Source organism: Gigantopelta aegis, chromosome 3 (genome assembly GCF_016097555.1).
Source record: "Gigantopelta aegis isolate Gae_Host chromosome 3, Gae_host_genome, whole genome shotgun sequence".
NCBI lineage: Eukaryota > Metazoa > Mollusca > Gastropoda > Neomphalida > Peltospiridae > Gigantopelta > Gigantopelta aegis.
Genome location: NC_054701.1, coordinates 70,410,811 through 70,430,594, shown reverse-complemented (window position 1 = coordinate 70,430,594; position 19,784 = coordinate 70,410,811). Strand labels below are relative to the sequence as shown.

The 19,784-nt window shown below is 37.8% G+C and overlaps 1 protein-coding gene across 1 annotated transcript; it reads left to right on the top strand.

Moving 5' to 3' along the window:
- The first annotated feature begins 3,155 nt into the window (after nt 1–3,155).
- On the top strand, nt 3,156–10,519 carry LOC121392185 (LYR motif-containing protein 9-like). The gene is made up of 3 exons (XM_041523529.1): nt 3,156–3,292; nt 6,491–6,567; nt 9,894–10,519. Exons 1-3 carry the CDS (start codon nt 3,197–3,199, stop codon nt 10,054–10,056), a joined length of 336 nt encoding a protein of 111 aa, XP_041379463.1. The 5' UTR covers nt 3,156–3,196; the 3' UTR covers nt 10,057–10,519.
- The last annotated feature ends 9,265 nt before the right edge of the window (nt 10,520–19,784 follow it).

The following is a 19,784-nucleotide window of genomic DNA, read 5'->3' as shown; positions in this document are numbered from 1 at the left end:
CCCCCCTCCTCCTACCTTTCCTGTCCTGGACAGAGAAACCTGCCGTGGCCGGTACCTATACCCAGGACAGGCGTGCACTACAACAGCTTGCTCTGAATGTGCACGTTAAACAATCAGTCCAGTCCAATGCTTTGTTGTCTAACAGTCTAAGAGACCTTTGTGAATTAGGCCCCAGGTAAGGGAGTAATAGTAGACCGAATATTTCCGTCTCTGTAAAGCTTTATTTCATATTTTATATTTATTGTTTAATGATTTGTCTGTTTTATATCTATATCATGGCAAAAGAGACAGAAATATTCGGTCTATGGTAACAGAAGTTTGTTTTGTTTAACGACACCACTAGAGCACATTGATCGGCTGTTGAATGTCAATAGGCCCGTATTTAAGGGGGGAGGGGTCGTTAGAACCTTCTCGCAAAAGCTGATGTCCACTTTTTTTTCTTTTCTTTTTTTGATATTGCACAAATACTTGAATGTAACTTTTACAGAATGTCCCATAAAGCAATGTTTGTTTGTCTTCATCATTTAGCAATCCCCTTACCAAAGCTGCAGTGTACATGATTAAGAATTTCTAACTAATCTGGCAAAATGAAAAGGAACCTACATGTAGCAAAAAAAACATTAATTGCACTTTCAACTATACTGATAACCTCGTAGCATTCGATAATTACATGGCAATGACAGCAGTTCACCTTCCATTGATTTATCAACCAAAGTTAAAAATAAAATGTTAATAACAGAAAGTAATCCTGTTAGGTCAGGTCAGGTCATAGGTTTTAACATGCACATTCAGAACAAACTGTTGTAGCACACGCCTTTCATGGGCGCAGGTGTTGACATTCGCCGGCTCCTCCGTCCAGGACAGGAAACGGTTTGGGGTGGGTGGAAGTGGGGATCACCCGCGCTGGCATGTGCAATGGAGCACAAGCCGTCCGACCAGGGTCGGTAGCGGGCGAGGTTTGGTTTTGGTGCTATCAAATTTGCAAACGTTCCATTAATTAGAGAATGGTGCATACTTTCTTGAATGTAATTTTCAAGTATTTCAAAATGTTTTATGGCCAACATGTATATGCCATTTTGATGATATGACGCACCAGAGACAAAAATGAAATGGGATGCAATGCATGTTGCTGAAAACGTTTGAGGACAACACCTGTACACTTAACAGGGGCAGCAGGTGTTGGCGGTGATTGGTGATGATACAGTTGTTATGAACGTAATGTGTTTCGTTTTTCATAAATATGTTCATTGTTGATCATAGTTCACGTAACTTTTAATATATACCTCGGGTCAATACATCTGTTCAATACCTTTAACTCCTGTTGTTTGCTAGAATTTCATTATCTTGAGAAAAAAAAAAGAAAAAAAAATCTACAAAATAGTTAAAAATAGTTTTGAAAGATCATTTTTTAAGTTTCAGATGCCAGGAAAACGCGTTTTAGGCTTTTAGAGATTTCCAATTTTCTGGGGAGACATGCCCCTGGAACCTCATACGGAGTTATTTTCAATCAACATCATGTCCAAAAGGCGCCGGCAAATACCTAGTCGAACCCTCCCACTCGAAATGCTGGCTACGGGCCTGGTCAACATTTGGTCATTTTGACATATAGTCTCAGAGAGGAAACCCGCTACATTTTTCCATTAGAAGCAAGGGACCTTTTATATGCATCATCCCACAGGCAGGATAGTACATACCACGGCCTTTGATATACCAATCGTAGTGCACTGGCTGGAACGAGAAATAACCTAATGGAACCACCGACGGGGATCGATCCCAAACCGACCGCGCATCAAGCGAGCGCCTTACCACTGAGCTTCGTCCCGACCCCTAGAGTAACAGGTACAACAGTATTACCATGAACAGACGTGGGTGGGGTATTGAACCCCACGGCCTTCCCATTACGGTAAAGGATACAGCTAACCAAAAGGTTCAGGAACGCTTCCCCCGCCCCAGTTAATAAATACCTGCCCCCTTCCCTTCACCATGACCTCAAATACAACATGTATCGTCATCAATCGGAACACCTCGTCACATTCCGCTACGCTAGATGTAGGCTCGGACACAAATTGTAGGAATACACAAAATTTTCATGTATTTGGTGACGCGGTTAGGACGAAGTTCGTAACATAATGTAGTTCGATCAAATATGGAACATCTTTTGACACAACATTTTTTTTTTATTATAAAATTATTATTCTGGAGTTACTTAAGCAAATATTATGTGTGGGATCGAGTAAATTGTAGTTATTTATTACAATCACATGTGAAAATAGCATAATATTTTTATTTAACTCTGATATTGAACCTTTAAGATATTTTTTAAAATGTTGCTAAACATGGACAGTGGGTGGGTGGGTGCATGCAAGCACATGTGTAATGCAATATTTTAATTATAACATTTAAGAGTTCTATGGTTTTAAATGTCCAGTATCACAATAAACTATTAAAAAAAGCCCCACTTAGTTCTTTGGAGGAGCTGAACCTAATGACAATCTGTACCAAGAAACAGCTGATTAAACAGACTGATGTTTTGATGAAATTGTTCTGAAATGTGAAAGCGCTGAATTGTTTAAAAAGCTGACTTGTCACTATTTCTATGGAACATGCTCGCCAACTGCACACATTAACTGTGATATAGATTTAACCGTGGTTCATGAGTAAAGATAAAGATATGACGACTAAAAAATTGTTTCGTGATGGATTTGTATTTTCAATCTGTTTTAGAAACTTCTGAAAAAGGTTACTTCAACATATCTAATTATAGTTAAAATTGAAGAAATTGTAATACATTTATTTTGGAATTTAATAATTTTATTTACACATCTGTCACATATTCTGTAACTGTCAGTAGGTTTAAAGCCTTATGTGGCTGTTATCTTTTGTATTATATCATTCTCGCGTATTCTCTTCGGTGCATTTGTTGTTGTATGTAGTTGTCTATTCACTGAAGCACAGAATGAGCAATTATATTCCATGGCCATGTTTTGATCATGTGACTGAAAAAAGTTCCGTCCAAAATGGTGACGCATTGTGTCCGAGTTTATATTTCGTAAAAATGTACGAGGAGTTCCGATTGGTATCGTCATATGTACTCTTATATCACGTGACTATTTGCACAAATATACCAATATGACTGAGTCAAGGTGAATTAAAGCGTCAAGGTCGGTAAATAAACTTACAAGTTTCCACGTCTGAAATGGAAAACTCTGTTCTTTTATACAGATATTTGTTGAGAGTAATAAAACAGTTACCAACCAAGACGCAGGCTTATTACAAGCACCATGTGCGCCAGGTATGTTGCTCCATTTATTTCTTTAGGCCTATATATAAATCACCGGTCCGATTTGAACACTAGAGAGAATCTAGTGCGAGGTTTACATTGGCTCATGCTGGCTGTACTTTTTGTGGCATTAAAAGTTCAACATGATCGTGTCTAAAGGTTTGTTTATACTAGTCCGGAGGGACGTAGAAAGTGTGGTTTTAAGAAAAGAATTGCCTTAATGTACTCCGTGCACTAGTTTTTACATATTTTCGGCAAGAACACGGGGTTAGTTGTTAGTGATAGATAAGTCGGTGTAGTGGTCTTACACCTACCCATTGAATCAAACTCGCTCTGGGTAGGGGCTAGTTCATCAAAATTAACCTCGAATGCAAGTGCAAGCACATGCCAAAGTTAACCTGGCGAAGGCGTTACGCCTGTAGCGAGCTCGTGAATGTTCCCAATCTAATTAAAATTATCTCCACTATTACATGTGGATCTAAAGACAGCCAGTTGGAGCTCATGTCCACCAATCAAAACCTTACTTGCAGAATCCTGCCAGTGATTTAAAAATAATTTGAAAACATTCCGAATTATCCTGAGGTTATGTTTCGTGTGAATTACGAATGCCTTAAAACATGTTTTATTTTATAAAATAAATAATTTGTAATGTAAAACTGAAGACTGATTTAGTTTTTTTTTTTTTTTATAAATAAATAAATAATTTTTAATGTAAAATTGAAGAGTGATAACCCACCCCGTATGTATTGGTATGGTTCGCTGTACTGCGGCCACTAAAATAGACTCGCCCGATATTTTTAGAATTTGTATGCTCCCAAATAACGTTATAAAAGGCGAAGTGTGATTGGTCAATATTTAAATTATTATTTACAGACGAAATGTTACCTGGACATTGGCGACTATACGCAGTGTTGTTAGTTTTAAATCACTGTCAGGATTCTGCAAGTAAGGTTTTGATTGGTGGACATGAGCTCCAACTGGCTGTCTTTAGATCCACATGTAATAGTGGAGCTAATTTTAATTAGATTGGAATGTTCCGAGCAAAATTGCGGTCAAAATAACCACTACCATCACGTTTTCCCACCCTAATCGTGTATTATGATCTATTTCAAGCTTATGGAAACCAAGAAATACTTACTTTGAAACGATCTTGGTTTGTGCTTGCACTTGCATTCGAGGTTAATCTTGATGAACTAGGTAGGGCAGGGGCGTAGGCTAGGAGGGGGGGGTTCGGTGGGTTCAGACGGACCCCCCCCCCCCACGCTACGCCCCTGTTAGGGGAACCTAACTTAGTACCTACCAGCCTTAATATCGATTGCTTAACCACTAGGCTACACCACCTAGGTCGGTGTCTAAGTGAAGGTTGTACTATACCAAATAAAATCCAATAGTCAACCAGGTTAACGTTTATGTTTAAAAACACGTTCTTACACACCCGTTGGTGAGAACACCATGTGTTATTTTTGATAACACATAGTTGTTTACACACATACGACTGGCTACTGCTAGGTGAGGACCAGGACATCAATGCCATACGTCCAATAAAAAAACCCAACACGGTGAAAATCGATTACACTGTGACGTATAGTTAACCTGGTAATCATGTGTCTGTGACGTGTTACGTGTAACTCGGCTACAAGTGCAACGGCTCTAAATAACTTTTAGTCGAAAAAGATTTTAAAATTTGCTTAAAACCTGGGTTGTTGTTGTTTGTTTGTTTGGGTTTGTTTTTTTTTTGTTTTTTTGGGGGGTGAATAAATAGAATAATACATTCGTGTCCGTTAGATACCATTCATCTCACAACTCGTTGTTTAAAAACGATACATTTTAAAACAACTCGTCAGATAAATGGTATCAAACGGCCACTCATGTATTCTCTATATATGCAATATATCAACCAAACTATGACCCATAAATATCAGTACTACAACCCCTACCTCAAAATATTAACTGAAGAAAATGGTACCTTTCATGGATCATTTTCGGTATACGAGATGTTTTTATAACGCCCCCTAGTTTCGCACAAGATTTGATTACTTTTTTTTAAAGGCACGCCATACATGTTTCAAGCACAAGGCTACTTGACACAGTGGTACTAGATGAAATAAAATTGCATACATTTGTTGCCCAGATTAAAATGTATTTTTTTTTACAACCAACACACATTTATCACCAATCACATGACTTGTAGTGTTAATTTCTCTATCAAAAGTTCGGTGCACTTCGAACTTTGACCCATCCGAAAGTTATTTGGTTTAGTACTACCTGAAATCCCCAGCTTAAAGCGAATTTCAGTTCGCAAGCCAGTTGGAACCCCAGGCACGTGTGCGGGGGGGGGGGGGGGGGGGGGGGGCGGTCGAAACCCCTCCCTGCTCAAGCAAATTTTCTTTTTTCTCGATATATTCTTCCCTATAAATTTCAATCGCCACAATTTAGACCACACTGCTAAACTTCCTGCACACACCCCAACTTGAGGACGAAAATGTACATTTCTTTGTCTGTTCTCTATAAATAAATATACAAATGTGTTTTTGGCTCCCCCCCCCCCCCCCCCCCCCCCCCCAGCCCCCGAGACTGTAGCCCCCGTAGCAAAGATTGTGCCCCCGTCCCTACTCCAGATATCGTTTTTACGGGCCTGGTTGAATTTTTTCCAATATATCATTAATTGATGTCTTCCACAATCTGGAATACACTCGCACGCACACACACGCACACACACACACACACACACACACACACACACACGCACATATGAATACACACAGATACACACACATTCACACACACGCACACACACACACATACATACACACAAAGAGACACACACACACACACACACACAGAGCCAGACACACGCACACACACACAGAGACACACACATACACACACACACATACCCATGCAGACACACATACATACACACACACCCATGCCCATGCAGACACACACACAGACACACACACAGGCATACACACAGATACACACATACACACACACAAAAACCCTCGTACACACACAGACAGACACACACAGACAGACACATACACATGCAGACACACACACAGACAGACATATACGCATGCAGACACACCCTTCACGAACATTCCTATATATATGCGTCTATTTAATTTAATTTTATTTTGATTATTTATGTACTTATTTATTTTATTTATTGGTGATTAACTATTATTTAATTACTCTTTGTCTCAGGGATTTAGAAGTCATGCAGATGAAAACGACGCCGAGCGAATTCAACAGATCATCAAACGTGCGAAGGAAGATGCCGAGTGGGTTCTAAAGAAGGTGATTTTCACGTCACCTACATTATACAATCGCTGTTATTACTTTATGGCAAGGGCGGAATTGGGTGGTCCATCCCCAAGCCTGGCAGTTAACTTACCTCTGGCATCAATCGGTAGAGAGCTTGCCTGAGAAGCTTGCGTCGCAGAATCGAATTATCTAATTGTTTTTGTTTCCCGCTCCCAGCCAGTGTTCCACGACTGGTATATCGAAGGCCGTGGTATGTGCTGTGCTGTCTAAGAAATTGCATATAAAAGATCCCTTGCTGTTAATGGAAAAGGAAGCAAGTTTCCCCTAAGGCTTCGTGTACAAAATGACCACATTTTTGATATCCAGTAGCCGATTATTAATACATGTATGTGCTCTAGCGTTGTCGTTAAACAAACCAAGCTTTAACTGGGGTGGGATATACCTCTGTGGTGAGGGGCGGGACGTAGCTCAGTGGTACAGCGCTCGCTTGATGTACGGTCGGTCTGGTATCGATCCCCGTCGGTGGGCCCATTGGGCTATTTCTCGTTCCAGCCAGTGCACCACGACTGGTATAACAAAGTCCGTGGTATGTGCCATCCTGTCTGTCAAAAGATCCCTTGCTGCTAATCAAAAAGAGTAGCCCATGAAGTGGCGACAGCGCGTTTCCTCTCTCAATATATGTATGGTCCATAACCAAATGTCCGACGCCATATAACCGTAAATAAAATGTGTTGAGTGCGTCGTTAAATAAAACATTTCCTTCCTTCTACCTCTGTGGTAGAGCTCTCGTCTGAAGTGTGATGGGTAGCAGGATCGATTGCCCTCAGTGCCCTTGTGTCTTAACCGGTGCCCAATGACTGCACTGGGCCACCAAAAGCCGAGGTATGTGCTATCCTGCCAGGTGTCAGTGGGCAGCTTCATATAAAAAGATATATTGCTGCTTTTTTCGGTTAGATTAGCTTATATGGCGGTAGCTGTTTTCCTCATTTCTCTCTCACGATCAAATGTTGAAATAACCGTAGGCTGTTAGACACAATGTAGCCACAAATGTGCCGAGATGTCGTTAAACAAAATGGGCCGAATTTACGAAACTTGTTTTTTTTTTTTTTTTTTTTTAAACGCAGGTGTTTAAGCATAGTAAACACGTGTAAGTCTAAAACAGGCTTTGTAAATTCGGCCCCATATATTCTAGGGTTGAAAATTAGCGGTCGCCCGTGGCAACCTTTATTGGTAAAGGGCGACTAAACAATTTATAAGAGTCTGTTGGGCGACCAGGGTTTTTTTTTTTTCTTTCTTTCTTTCTTTCTTCTTCTTCTTCTTCTTCTTCTTCTAAATGCACTGAAACTGAATCGAATGTTACAAAACACACCGCATCTGGCGAACTATCTATCTGACGGCAGAAGACGTAGAACATGCTCTATATTTTGACAGCGCCAGACTCGGCTTCTGTGGTTTTGGGCCGGGTCTTTCTAAAAATAAAGCACAAAACGTATTGCAGACACTGCATGTATTAATCTGGAAGTAATCGGCTTATTGGAATGTACTGGATACGTCATAATTATCTAGTAGACCTACACGTTGACAAAGATCACTGCTAGAAACAACACATATACTTTTATGCTTTATAATATGCAATCTAATTAAAATTATCTCCACTATTACATGTGGATCTAAAGACAGCCAGTTGGAGCTCATGTCCACCAATCAAAACCTTACTTGCAGAATCCTGCCAGTGATTTAAAAATAATTTGAAAACATTCCGAATTATCCCGAGGGTATGTTTCGTGTGAATTACGAATGCCTTAAAACATGTTTTATTTTATAAAATAAATAATTTGTAATGTAAAACTGAAGACTGATTTAGGTTTTTTTAATTTTATAAATAAATAAATAATTTTTAATGTAAAATTGAAGACTGATAACCCACCCCGTATGTATTGGTATGGTTCGCTGTACTGCGGCCACTAAAATAGACTCGCCCGATATTTTTAGAATTTTTATGCTCCCAAATAACGTTATAAAAGGCGAAGTGTGATTGGTCAATATTTAAATTATTATTTACAGACGAAATGTTACCTGGACATTGGCGACTATACGCAGTGTTGTTAGTTTTAAATCACTGTCAGGATTCTGCAAGTAAGGTTTTGATTGGTGGACATGAGCTCCAACTGGCTGTCTTTAGATCCACATGTAATAGTGGAGCTAATTTTAATTAGATTGTATAATATGATAACAGAATACATCGTATTTTGTGGTAAATGTTTATTTGTTTTCGGGTGAGGGTTTTTTTGCGCAGATTTATTTTTCTTTCGATATTTATTTTATTAGTAGTCTACTACTGTAGTATTTACAATATCCAAATTATACACGCATGCACGCATTATTACATTTTACTGAGGCTGAAAATATTAATTATGAGGCTATTGTCCGTTTGCGTCAAAAGGGAACCGACGAATTGGCATCTAACTTCTTAATGAATAAAGATAAAATTCATATAAAAAAAACATTAATTTATTAACTTTTAAACCCATACCTTCTCAATTTTGTTAAAAAATAGTTTTGGGGGGTGGGGCTTCTGAGGTGGGGGTCGTTCAGTGTAAATAAAAAAAATAAAAAAAGTTTACCAATGACCATCAAACTGCATAGGTTAAATCTTCAGGTTTAAAGGCAATTGATGGAACATCCAAAGTAATCTGAACGACAGAACCGTAATACATGACCAGGGCCGTATCTCTCCCACGAAGAGTCGAATTGGTAAAACGGTGGACGATTCCAGGGAATTCTAGCTAGTGCCTCGTCTTGCATCGCCACAAAGACAACTGCCACTCCCAGACTAGTTTACTAAAGCACGCAGTTCTGCCTTTAGTCTTTTTGTACTGCATTATCTTTTACATCATAGACAATGCAAATCAAGCATATCTTGGCTATTCTAGCATTTCGTCTTCACCCATGTATTAAAAATCAGATTTAATCGGTATAATTTAATGGTAATTTGTAAAAAAACATTTTTATTTATACTGGATTTCTTTTTCAATTTTGTTTTTATTTGAGTTGGTATGGGTTTAAAACTTAACAACATGTTTTTATATGAATTTCATTATGAAGTTACATGCCGATTCATCGGTTTCCTTTTTACTATACGGTGAATGCATGGTTATTAATCAACAAAGAACATTCTACTTTTTATTTTAGCTGTGCAGTTAAATTCCAATGTGATAACTGGAGGGCTAGCTAAATTTGAGAAGGGCCAGTAAGATGTTTCTTTAACTGTCCCTGCTGGCGACCATTGTTTTCATGTTAATTTTCAACCCAGACGATTCTTTCCTTCTCCGTTTTATTTCAGTACAACAAATGAAGTGTTTAGTACAAGAGCGAACTGCACAGTTCCAACTGTGACACACAGAGCGATGTTTACGACGTCACTGCCGTCTGCGATGTTTACGACGTCACAGTCGTCTGCGGTGTTAATACAGGCGTCCATCTTAAAGGTGTGTCCATCATCATAAAGATGTGTGTGTGTGTGGTGAATTCACTTTGGAGACACAACAAACTGGGTTTCGATTGTTTGATACCGGTTGCTGTTTCGACAGTCAGTGTTTTAAAAACATTTCACTTTCATTTGAGATAAAGGCAGATTCACACGACACCTCACCTACCAGATTGTTGTTTTAAAGGGATATCCCCGAGTTTGCAACCATTGTAAAATATTTCCAAATAATAATAATAATTTTAATAACTAAGATTACATCTTGAATAAAGATTATAATTTAGAATCTCAGTTTCTGTATATCGAATGTGTTTCTGGCCTAGTGCTTATAAAACTTTGAGTCTAGACATGTAATCTTAGTTGTTAAAGGGACATTCCTGAGTTTGCTGCATTGTAAGATGTTTCTAACTAATAAAATATTTCTACTATTAAACTACTATATATTTTCTTGTTTAGAATATTAGTGAATGTATATTCTATGTGTTTCTGATCGTCTTAATATTTGTAAGAAGCCCAAACTGGATTGGTCTTCAAATAATTTCGTACGTACGAAAAACAATATTTTAGGATATAAAATGAAATTTAACCTAGTACAAATATTAGAACAATCAGAAACACTTTTAATATACAGCCTCTAATATTGTATGCAGAAACATATATTTGATATGTAATTACAATTGTTAAAAAAGTATCTTTTAGTCGATAACATCTTAAAACTTGCAACAAACTCAGGAATGTCCCTTTAAAATCTGTCCTGTTTATAGCAGCTTAGTTCTTACGTTATATCACAATGTATTTGTTTCGTACGTACGGAATTATTTGCAAGTAAATTACAGTTTGGACTACTGCAAACATTAGGGCAAACATAAACACGTGAATATACAGACACTGATATTTTAAACACAAAATGTATTTAATATAAAATGTTACTTGTTAAAAAGGCTCTGTTAGTCTTAAGCATGTTACTATGGCTGCACACTCAGGAAGGTCCCTTTAACATCTTTTTTATTATGGGTGAGTCACCATCTCCGCTTACAGATGTATATTATGATAATGGAGTAAATACGTTTCTAAAAATATTGTTTGAATATTCATTAATTATATGTGTAGTCAGGACCGTATTTAACCTAAAATAAGTATGGGGCAGTAAACAAAAAAGGAAATCGGGGTACAGTAATATACGGGTTTTTTCCCGATGGATAAAAAGGGCAATTGTTAACTAAAACTGGCCTTTTTCGTATGTATCGGGGCCCAATTTCACAAAACATTGTAAACCTAGTTTTGTACGTAAACGTAAATCTACGACAAGACCACAATTTTTATTACTATTATAGTACAACAAAATAATATATAGTTAAAAGTGCACGTATTTCATTTTCTTTTGACCTTAAAATGCTCCATCTTCTATAATGGTGTAATTTTCTTCGTGAAATAGATGCCAAACAGGTGTAAATGTATGTCCGGTATAACTGCTGGTCGCAGTTGCCCACCCGTGTAGTCTGGGCGTAGATGGGAGTTGGATGTCACCCATCTTCATAAATCAAGGCTAATATTCGTTCCTCGTATTCAGCCTTGATACATGTCGTCAAGAAATCGTGCCACAAAATGCTTAAATTTCATTGGATGCGATGAGATCTGATTACAACGAATCGCAACGCTCCTTATAGATTCCCTTGTTATTGTAAACAAAGATGGCAGCGTCAGCGTCCGTGGAAACGTGTCGTGTATGTCACGATATGTTAAAAAAAAAAGGTTTCGGCGGTTAATTTTTGATATTGCTTTCAAGATTGTCACATGTAACCGATGCTGTGATTGGTCAACGATGTCATCGTGTAAGGGACATAATCGGTGTTACACATTTTCTTCCAATAGAGGGCGCTAGTAGTGGATATCAGTAATCTTGACTACATGTATCAAGGCTGAATACGAGGAACGAATATTAGCCTTGATTTATGAAGATGGGTGTCACCTGGAAGGTGAATTTATACTGGTAGTATTTTAGTGTAGCTGACACCCTCCAGATATAGGATCTGCCTGTTGATCGTGTAAACTAGGGGATAAAATTGCATTTTAGTACCCCTACTCATTTTACATCGTACATTGTCATTCGTACACAGATGTTTGATAGCGATTTTCTCCATGCTCAGTTAACTTAAGTTACAGCCACGGTTATTGTATCATCGGATAGCTACACGCAATAGCTTTCTAATGAGTATAAACACTTGACCCAGAATGCATTATTTAAGTACAAACACACTGAAAAAGAAACCCTACCCCTTAAATTTCAAACAGATGTTTTCAAAAAGTCACGTTTCAAATTATGTGATATTAACATAATGGATTCTATGTCGATATATTAACATTTCTTAGTTAGGCCAATGTATCAACAGTAAAATTCCTATCCGTTTTGAAAGTATACATCGCAATGCAACACGTTTTGACGTAAAACTGTTTATGTGTACCCATATGAGAACTGGGTAAAAAAAAAAGCTGGCATTTGTGTATTATTGTTCATGCATATGCCTTGGCTGTCGTTCATTTTAGTTAAAAGTTTGGCATCACAAAAGTGGTATCCATTTATAAAACCCCTGCGCGTGCTGTAACCTCACCGTGGTGCAGGGGTGTAACATTCTCTTTGAGAATGGCCAATATAGCACAAATCCCCTTGTTTTCTTCGAGATACAATTGAAATTTTAAGTAAAAGTCAGTATCTATCAGACTTTTCCTTCCTGGCACAGTCTAACATAACATAAACAAAGTGAAAGCATGCCAGTTTGATTACTATTTAAAAAGATGTGGTACAGTATTTCTCGCAACACTTTCAGCATTACACACACAGGTAGGTTTTCAAACATATATATGTATTGTATGTATATACAAACCTGGCAAGGAAATGTTAATATGTTGACAAAGAGTTTATAATTTTGATATCACATAACTTGAAACGTGACTTTTTGAAGAAATCTATTTGGAATTTAAGGAGTCGGGTTTCTTTTCTAATGTGTTTGTAAATGGATACCACTTGTGTGATGCCAAACTTTTAACTAAAATGAATGAAAAATAAGACACAGATGCCACATTTTTAACCGTTTCATATGGGTATGCATAAACATCTTTACGTCAAAACAGGCTTCTTCAACATAGATATGCATTTTACAGTGAATACATTGGCCTAACTAAGAAATATTAATATAGTGACAAAGAACTCATAATTTTAATATCACAAAACGTAACTTTTTGAAGAAATCTATTTGAAATTTAAGGAGTCGGGTTTCTTTTCTATTGTGTTTGCACTTAAAGAATGCATGACGATGATAAACATTTGTAAATGGATACCACTTGTGTTATGCTAAACTTTTAACTAAAGTTAACGACAGCCAAGGCATATGCATGAACAATAATACACAAATGCCACCTTTTTTACCCAGTTCTCATATGGGTACACATAAACAGTTTTACGTCAAAACACGTTGTATTGCGAGGTATACCTTCAAAACAGATAGGAATTTTACTTTTGATACATTGGCTTAACTAAGAAATGTTACTATATCGACAAAGAATCCATCATTTTAATATCACAAAATTTGAAACGTGACCTTGTGAAGAAATCTGTTTGAAACTTAAGGGATAGGGTTTCTTTTCTAGTGTGTTTGTACGTAAAGAATGCATTTTGGGTCAAGTGTTGGAAAGCTATTGCATGTAGCTATCCGACGATATACCGGCCTCGGTGGCGTCGTGGTTAGGCCATCGGTCTACAGGCTGGTAGGTACTGGGTTCGGACCCCAGTCGAGGCATGGGATTTTTAATCCAGATACCGACTCCAAACCCTGAGTGAGTGTTCCGCAAGGCTCAATGTGTAGGTGTAAACCACTTGCACCGACCAGTGATCCATAACTGGATCCATAACTGGTTCAACAAAGGCCATGGTTTGTGCTATCCTGCCTGGGTGAAGCGCAAATAAAAGATCCCTTGCTGCTAATCGGAAAGAGTAGCCCATGAAGTGGCGACAGCGGGTTTCCTCTCAAAATCTGTGTGGTCCTTAACCATATGTCTGACGCCAAATAACCGTAAATAAAATGTGTTGGGTCTGTCGTTAAATAAAGCATTTCTTTCTTTCTATCCGACGATACAGTAACCGTGGCTATAACTTAAGTTAACTGAGCATGGAGAAAATGGCTATCAAACATCTGTTTACGAGTGAAAAATTACGATGTAAAATGAGTGGGGGTAGCCCACAAAAAGAGGCTAAAATGCCATTATGCCCGCTAGTTGACACGATTAACAGGCATATCATGTATTTGGAGGGTGTCAGCTACACAAAAATACTACCCCACCCCCCATCTACGCCCAGACTACCTGGGTGGGCAACTGCTTCTTTACTCACTTTACTTATGGTCATGCGCGCTTGTACAGGAATTCGTGCAGGGAGTGGGGGATCTAGGCTGGCACGAGCTACATTTCTAAGAGAGGGGTCACGTCATGCTCCACCCCCACCCCTGCACACGCACCTCTCATGGCAGTTGATATAGTTCTTCCCATCATGCAACGTTGTTTTTATACGCCCATCTATGGGTCGTATTATGGTATGGTGTTGTCCGTCCGTCCGTACGTCCGTCTGTTAAGTGTTTCTTGTCCAGACCACTTTATTTGCATACAGATGCATACAGGACCATCAAACCTCACATGTAGGAACAACTTGGGATGGCGGTGTTTTCGCGTACAATTACTAGGTCACTATGACCTACTGTTCACGGCCTGCTGCACATAACAGTAAATCCTTGTCCGGATCATATCTTGCATACAGATGCATACATGATCATCAAACATCACATGTAGGAATAACGGGGGATGGCGGTGTGTCGCGTACTATTACTAGGTCACTGTAACCTACTTTTCACGGTCTACTGCACATAACAGTAAATCCTTGTTCGGACCATATCTTGCATACAGATGCATACATGATCATCAAACATCACATGTAGGGATAACTGGGGATGGCGGTGTGTCGCGTACTATTACTAGGTCACTGTAACCTACTTTTCACGGTCTACTGCACATAACAGTAAATCTTTGTCCAGATCATATCTTGCATACAGATGCATACAGGACCATCAAATCACATGTGGGAGTAACTTGGGATAGTGGTTGGTCCAAAACAAACTGTTCATCCATCCCATTGCAAAAATTTCACATTATTATAATTGAATCATACCCGTAACATATTCATTAATATAGATATGGTTTTCCATCAAACTCCTGATGGGTGTAAGAGTACATCACCGGTACTCTTGTTTATTGTGGTATGTACTACAAGTTATTTATTTCTGAAACGATTGTTTTCTAAATTGCACACAAAAATAGTTTTAAAAAAAAGAAAGAAAAAAAAAGAAAAGAAAAAAGGTTATTTCCAAAACACTTTTAGTTTTCTTCTTGTAAACGTCAAATCAAATTGAAATTATTTATAAAATATATTTTTGTAGGAGGATGGTAACATCATTAACGTTCCTCCATCCAATTAAAGTTCAGGCACGTTTTACCGGCAACATTGTTAACTTTAATGTCATGATAATGATATCTGTTTCAAATTAAAGCTACGATAGTGTAGAGTATGAGGAACTAGCAAGCAGGTGATTGACATTCGATGTGTTCTTGTGAAAAGGAAAATACACAAGTTGGCCAATTTTATGGGAAGCTGCAAGGAAAAGTGGGGTATGGGTACTTCATGATGACTTAGTACACTGTAAGAAATGTCCGTTAAAATGACGGAAATATATATGTTAAAAAAACGGTTTTACCGTTATTATAACGGATATACCGTCAAGAGGATTACATACGGTAAATGGCTGTGATGCAAAGCATTATGGTCAAGTTGGACAGCCATTTTGTTGACGTTTCTGATTCAAATCTGGTGTTTGTTTTAAAGAATAGAGTGAGTATTACTTAGAAATTTGGCTTATAATTGGTTTCATAAAATATATAGGCACAAGAGAACAGACTGGTATAATAATTTTTTTTATAAATTAACTATATGTAAATATTTGATAACAGTTTTAATTTTGCATTTCAAGGCGGCAAACATCTATATGACGTCATACTGTACAGGAATATTCCGTAGTGCTACATGTTATTACCGTAAAGCTACGGGAAACAACCGGCATATATCCTGAAATAACAGCTGAGGTGACATTTTGGTGCAATCAGCTTACATTATATTGGATTATACGAATTATATGTAGGCCCATTCTAGTAACATTAATTCCAGGTTGCACTTATTTCATTTCATTTCAACTTTGTTTTCGTGCTATATCCAATTAAAGTTCAAGCACGCTGTCCAGGGCACACACCTCAGCTATCTGGGATATCTGTCCATGACAGTGATTAATTATTAGTACCTGTTAATGGGAGAGGAGGATATAGTGGCCTTACATGTACCCATTTGTTGTTAAAACCTATCAGTCTGTTTGCGTTGCCAATTTGGGTATCCATTTCATAACATCAGAGCTCATTCAGGGAGCTTTATGTATCAACGCATTGACATTAGCCAACTACTGCCCACTTTATTCTTATAAAACCATGGCTATGGGTATTTGTCCATGAAACATTTATTGTCTTAGGCAGAATGTCTGGTGAAACCAGCCTGATAAAACAAAGGATTCGGTCAATTCTACCAGACAAGATGTCCATGCTGATGGATATTATAGTGAATTGGGAGTTGTTGACCATGACGATATGAAGCATGTTGTCGACACAGAATTTAAATGTTTGAAGATTATTCAAACCAGAAAATTGTTGAAAAGCTGGAACTGTGATGGTAAGAGACATATTGTTATATGAATAATAGTCTGGTGATATTTGTATTTTCACACTTCTTTATTGAATTTTTAAATTAATATTTATATAGATCATCCACTATTTTAAAACAATTATTTTTGACAACCAATAGCTGATATATTTTTTATGCTGGAGTGTCATTAAACATTCATTCATTCATTACAGGTAGGGGACAAGTGATATGGGGTTTGAACATTCCTTTGAACTGTTTTTTTGCAAATTACCTACATGTATGGGTTTTAGGCACACATAGCCACTCAAGTTCACTGAAAGATATTCATGTAGCATACTATTTCTGTTTCTTCAGACATCAACCTTACCTTAATAGTGGACCTATTACTGAATCACATGTAAAACTGGGAAAAATGTAGCTTTTTTTTTACTTAGTGAATCATTGACCAACTATTTGACATCCAAAAGCCGATGATTTAAAAAAACACCCATTTTAATCAATTTACTCTAGTAGCATTAACTAATACAAACTGTTTACAATTCAAGAGTGACTTACAATTTTTATAGTCTTAGTCTGTCTCTCTGTCCCTCTCTCTCTCTCTCTCTCCATCTCTCTCTCTCTCTCTCTCTCTCTCTCTCTCTCTCCATCTCTCTCTCTCTCTCTCTCTCTCTCTCTCTCTCTCTCTCTCTCTCTCTCTCTCTCTCTCTCTCTCTCTCTCTCTCTCTCTCTCTCTCTCTCTCTCTCTCTCTCTCACACACTCTCTCTCTCACACACACACTCACATACACACCTCTCTGCTCCCTTTACCCTATCTCGACCCACTCTTTCTTTCACATACCATACATTACAGATACATGTATACAAAATATAAAAAGTAACCCACAAAAAAAGTCAAAATAAAACAAACAAATCACCTAATAATGGCAGAATTCCATTAAAATAATTAAATATGCCCTGCAAAGTTTTTATCAGTCTGTTAACAAATTACATGTCTTTGTTTTCTTTAATCAGTTTTTAATCCAGTGCTTATATCATTTAACAAGCTGGGAGGAAAATAAATGTAATGCATATACAGAGAAATAAAGATTGATTAACTGAGTTAGTGAATTTCATACATTAGGACTAAATAATAAAAATAAAATGAAACAGCGTATGTTCACTATGTATTGTGTGTTCATAATTATATAATAATGTGACATTTTCTGACTATCATTAGAGATACGCAGCAAGCTGACAATATGCTAAGCTTACTGTATTTAAGTCATGTATGTTAAAGGTCTTATGTCAATCGATCCCAAACATAATTTGTGCATAATTAACTCCAGAGTAATACTTTAAAATGCCTTGTTACTTGATGTCAAAAGGGGTTTGACAGTCCCATCACCATACTGATAGGATTAGGATACATTTGTGTGATTTTAGTCATAATTGAGAATTTGTGCAGGCTATTCTACATTTAAGCATGCCATGCGGACCAGTAGATGATAAGCTTTGATTTTATATACTATAGATGCCACTGACGCATGTGTAGGTATTTTGGTGCAAAACATTTAGAGGGTATCAATTATGGCCTGACGTCAGACTCAACGAAAACGGGCCGAATTTACGAAGCCTGTGGGTGTGTGGGGGGGGGGGGGGGGGGGGGGGGGGGGGGGGGTTTAAACGCATGTGATTGTAATAAATACATGTAGTTACATGCGTGTAAGACAAAAACTGATTTTGTAAATTCGTCAACGTTTTTTTAGGGTATCCTCCAATACTGATGACAAATGACGAGTGGTTTCCCAATTTGTTTTTACTGCTATCCGTTTGATTCATGTTCACGGTGGTTCGGCCAGAAAGACATTTTTGCGTATGGCGCTATGGAATTCAATTCAACCACAGTCAACAGGGGGTATGAGTAATTAATTTTGTCAAAAGATTAACTTCAAAAACAAATCTGCAAAAAGTTTTGTGTATGACTCCATATCCGTTTTTCCCTCTGGCAGAATCGCTGGTTCAGGACATAATACGGTTTCTAAAATCGAATTTACAGAGACCATTTATGTCTTACACGTATGGAACTATAAACGTTTACAATGCTTAAACACCTACGTTTAAAAACAAAGCAAATAGGCTTCATAAAGTCAGCCCAATGTGATTACGTTGTGGGGAGGGTGCACGTGGATCCTCCGTTAAGGTTTTTTGTATTCATACGGCCCATGGGACATCATACAACATAACCGGCGTCGTGGCAGGCCATTGGTCTACAGGTTGGTAGGTACTGGGTTCGGATCCCAGTCGAGGCATGGGATTTTTAATCCAGATACCGACATCCAAAACCTGAGTGAGTGCTCCGCAAGGCTCAATGGGTAGGTGTAAACCACTTGCACCGACCAGTGATCCATAACTGGTTCAGCAAAGGCCATGGTTTGTGCTATCCTGCCTGTGGGAAGCGCAAATAAAAGATTCCTTGCTGCCAATCGGAAGAGTAGCCCATGTAGTGGCGACAGCGGGTTTCCTATCTCAATATCTGTGTGGTCCTTAACCATATGTCTGACTCCATATAACCGAAAATAAAATGTGTTGAGTGCGTCGTTAAATAAAACATTTTTTTTTTTTTTTTATACAACATAATGAACATACAAACATGTTCAGTATAGTATGGTGGCAGAAGTGTTTTCCTCAACTAGTCCATAATTATGTTATAAGTTTACAAGAGAGTGTTTCTGTATAATTGGTTGATTTGTATAATATACCATTTATGATTAAAGTCATCGATTAATTTGTATTCAACATATTTAATAATAAGTTTATTTTTTAAGTGGAGGGTACGTCAGTATCTGTAGAAGATTTAAAACCTTTAAAATATTTTGCACGCTAGAAAACCATGATAAATTTTGTTGTTATTTTGGTCTTCTGTGAATGGATGGTACAGTAGACGGTTAGAATCTAATTCTTCTAGCCCAAGCCAGTATTTTATC

What these genes read in the sequence shown, in the direction of transcription:
- LOC121392185 (XM_041523529.1), top strand. Translation starts at nt 3,197, where the DNA reads ATGGAAAACTCTGTTCTTTTATACAGATATTTGTTGAGAGTAATAAAA. An exon ending in ACAAGCACCATGTGCGCCAG is followed by an intron (nt 3,293 to 6,490) that starts GTATGTTGCTCC and finishes TCTTTGTCTCAG; the next exon opens with GGATTTAGAAGTCATGCAGA. An exon ending in CGTGCGAAGGAAGATGCCGA is followed by an intron (nt 6,568 to 9,893) that starts GTGGGTTCTAAA and finishes GTTTTATTTCAG; the next exon opens with TACAACAAATGAAGTGTTTA.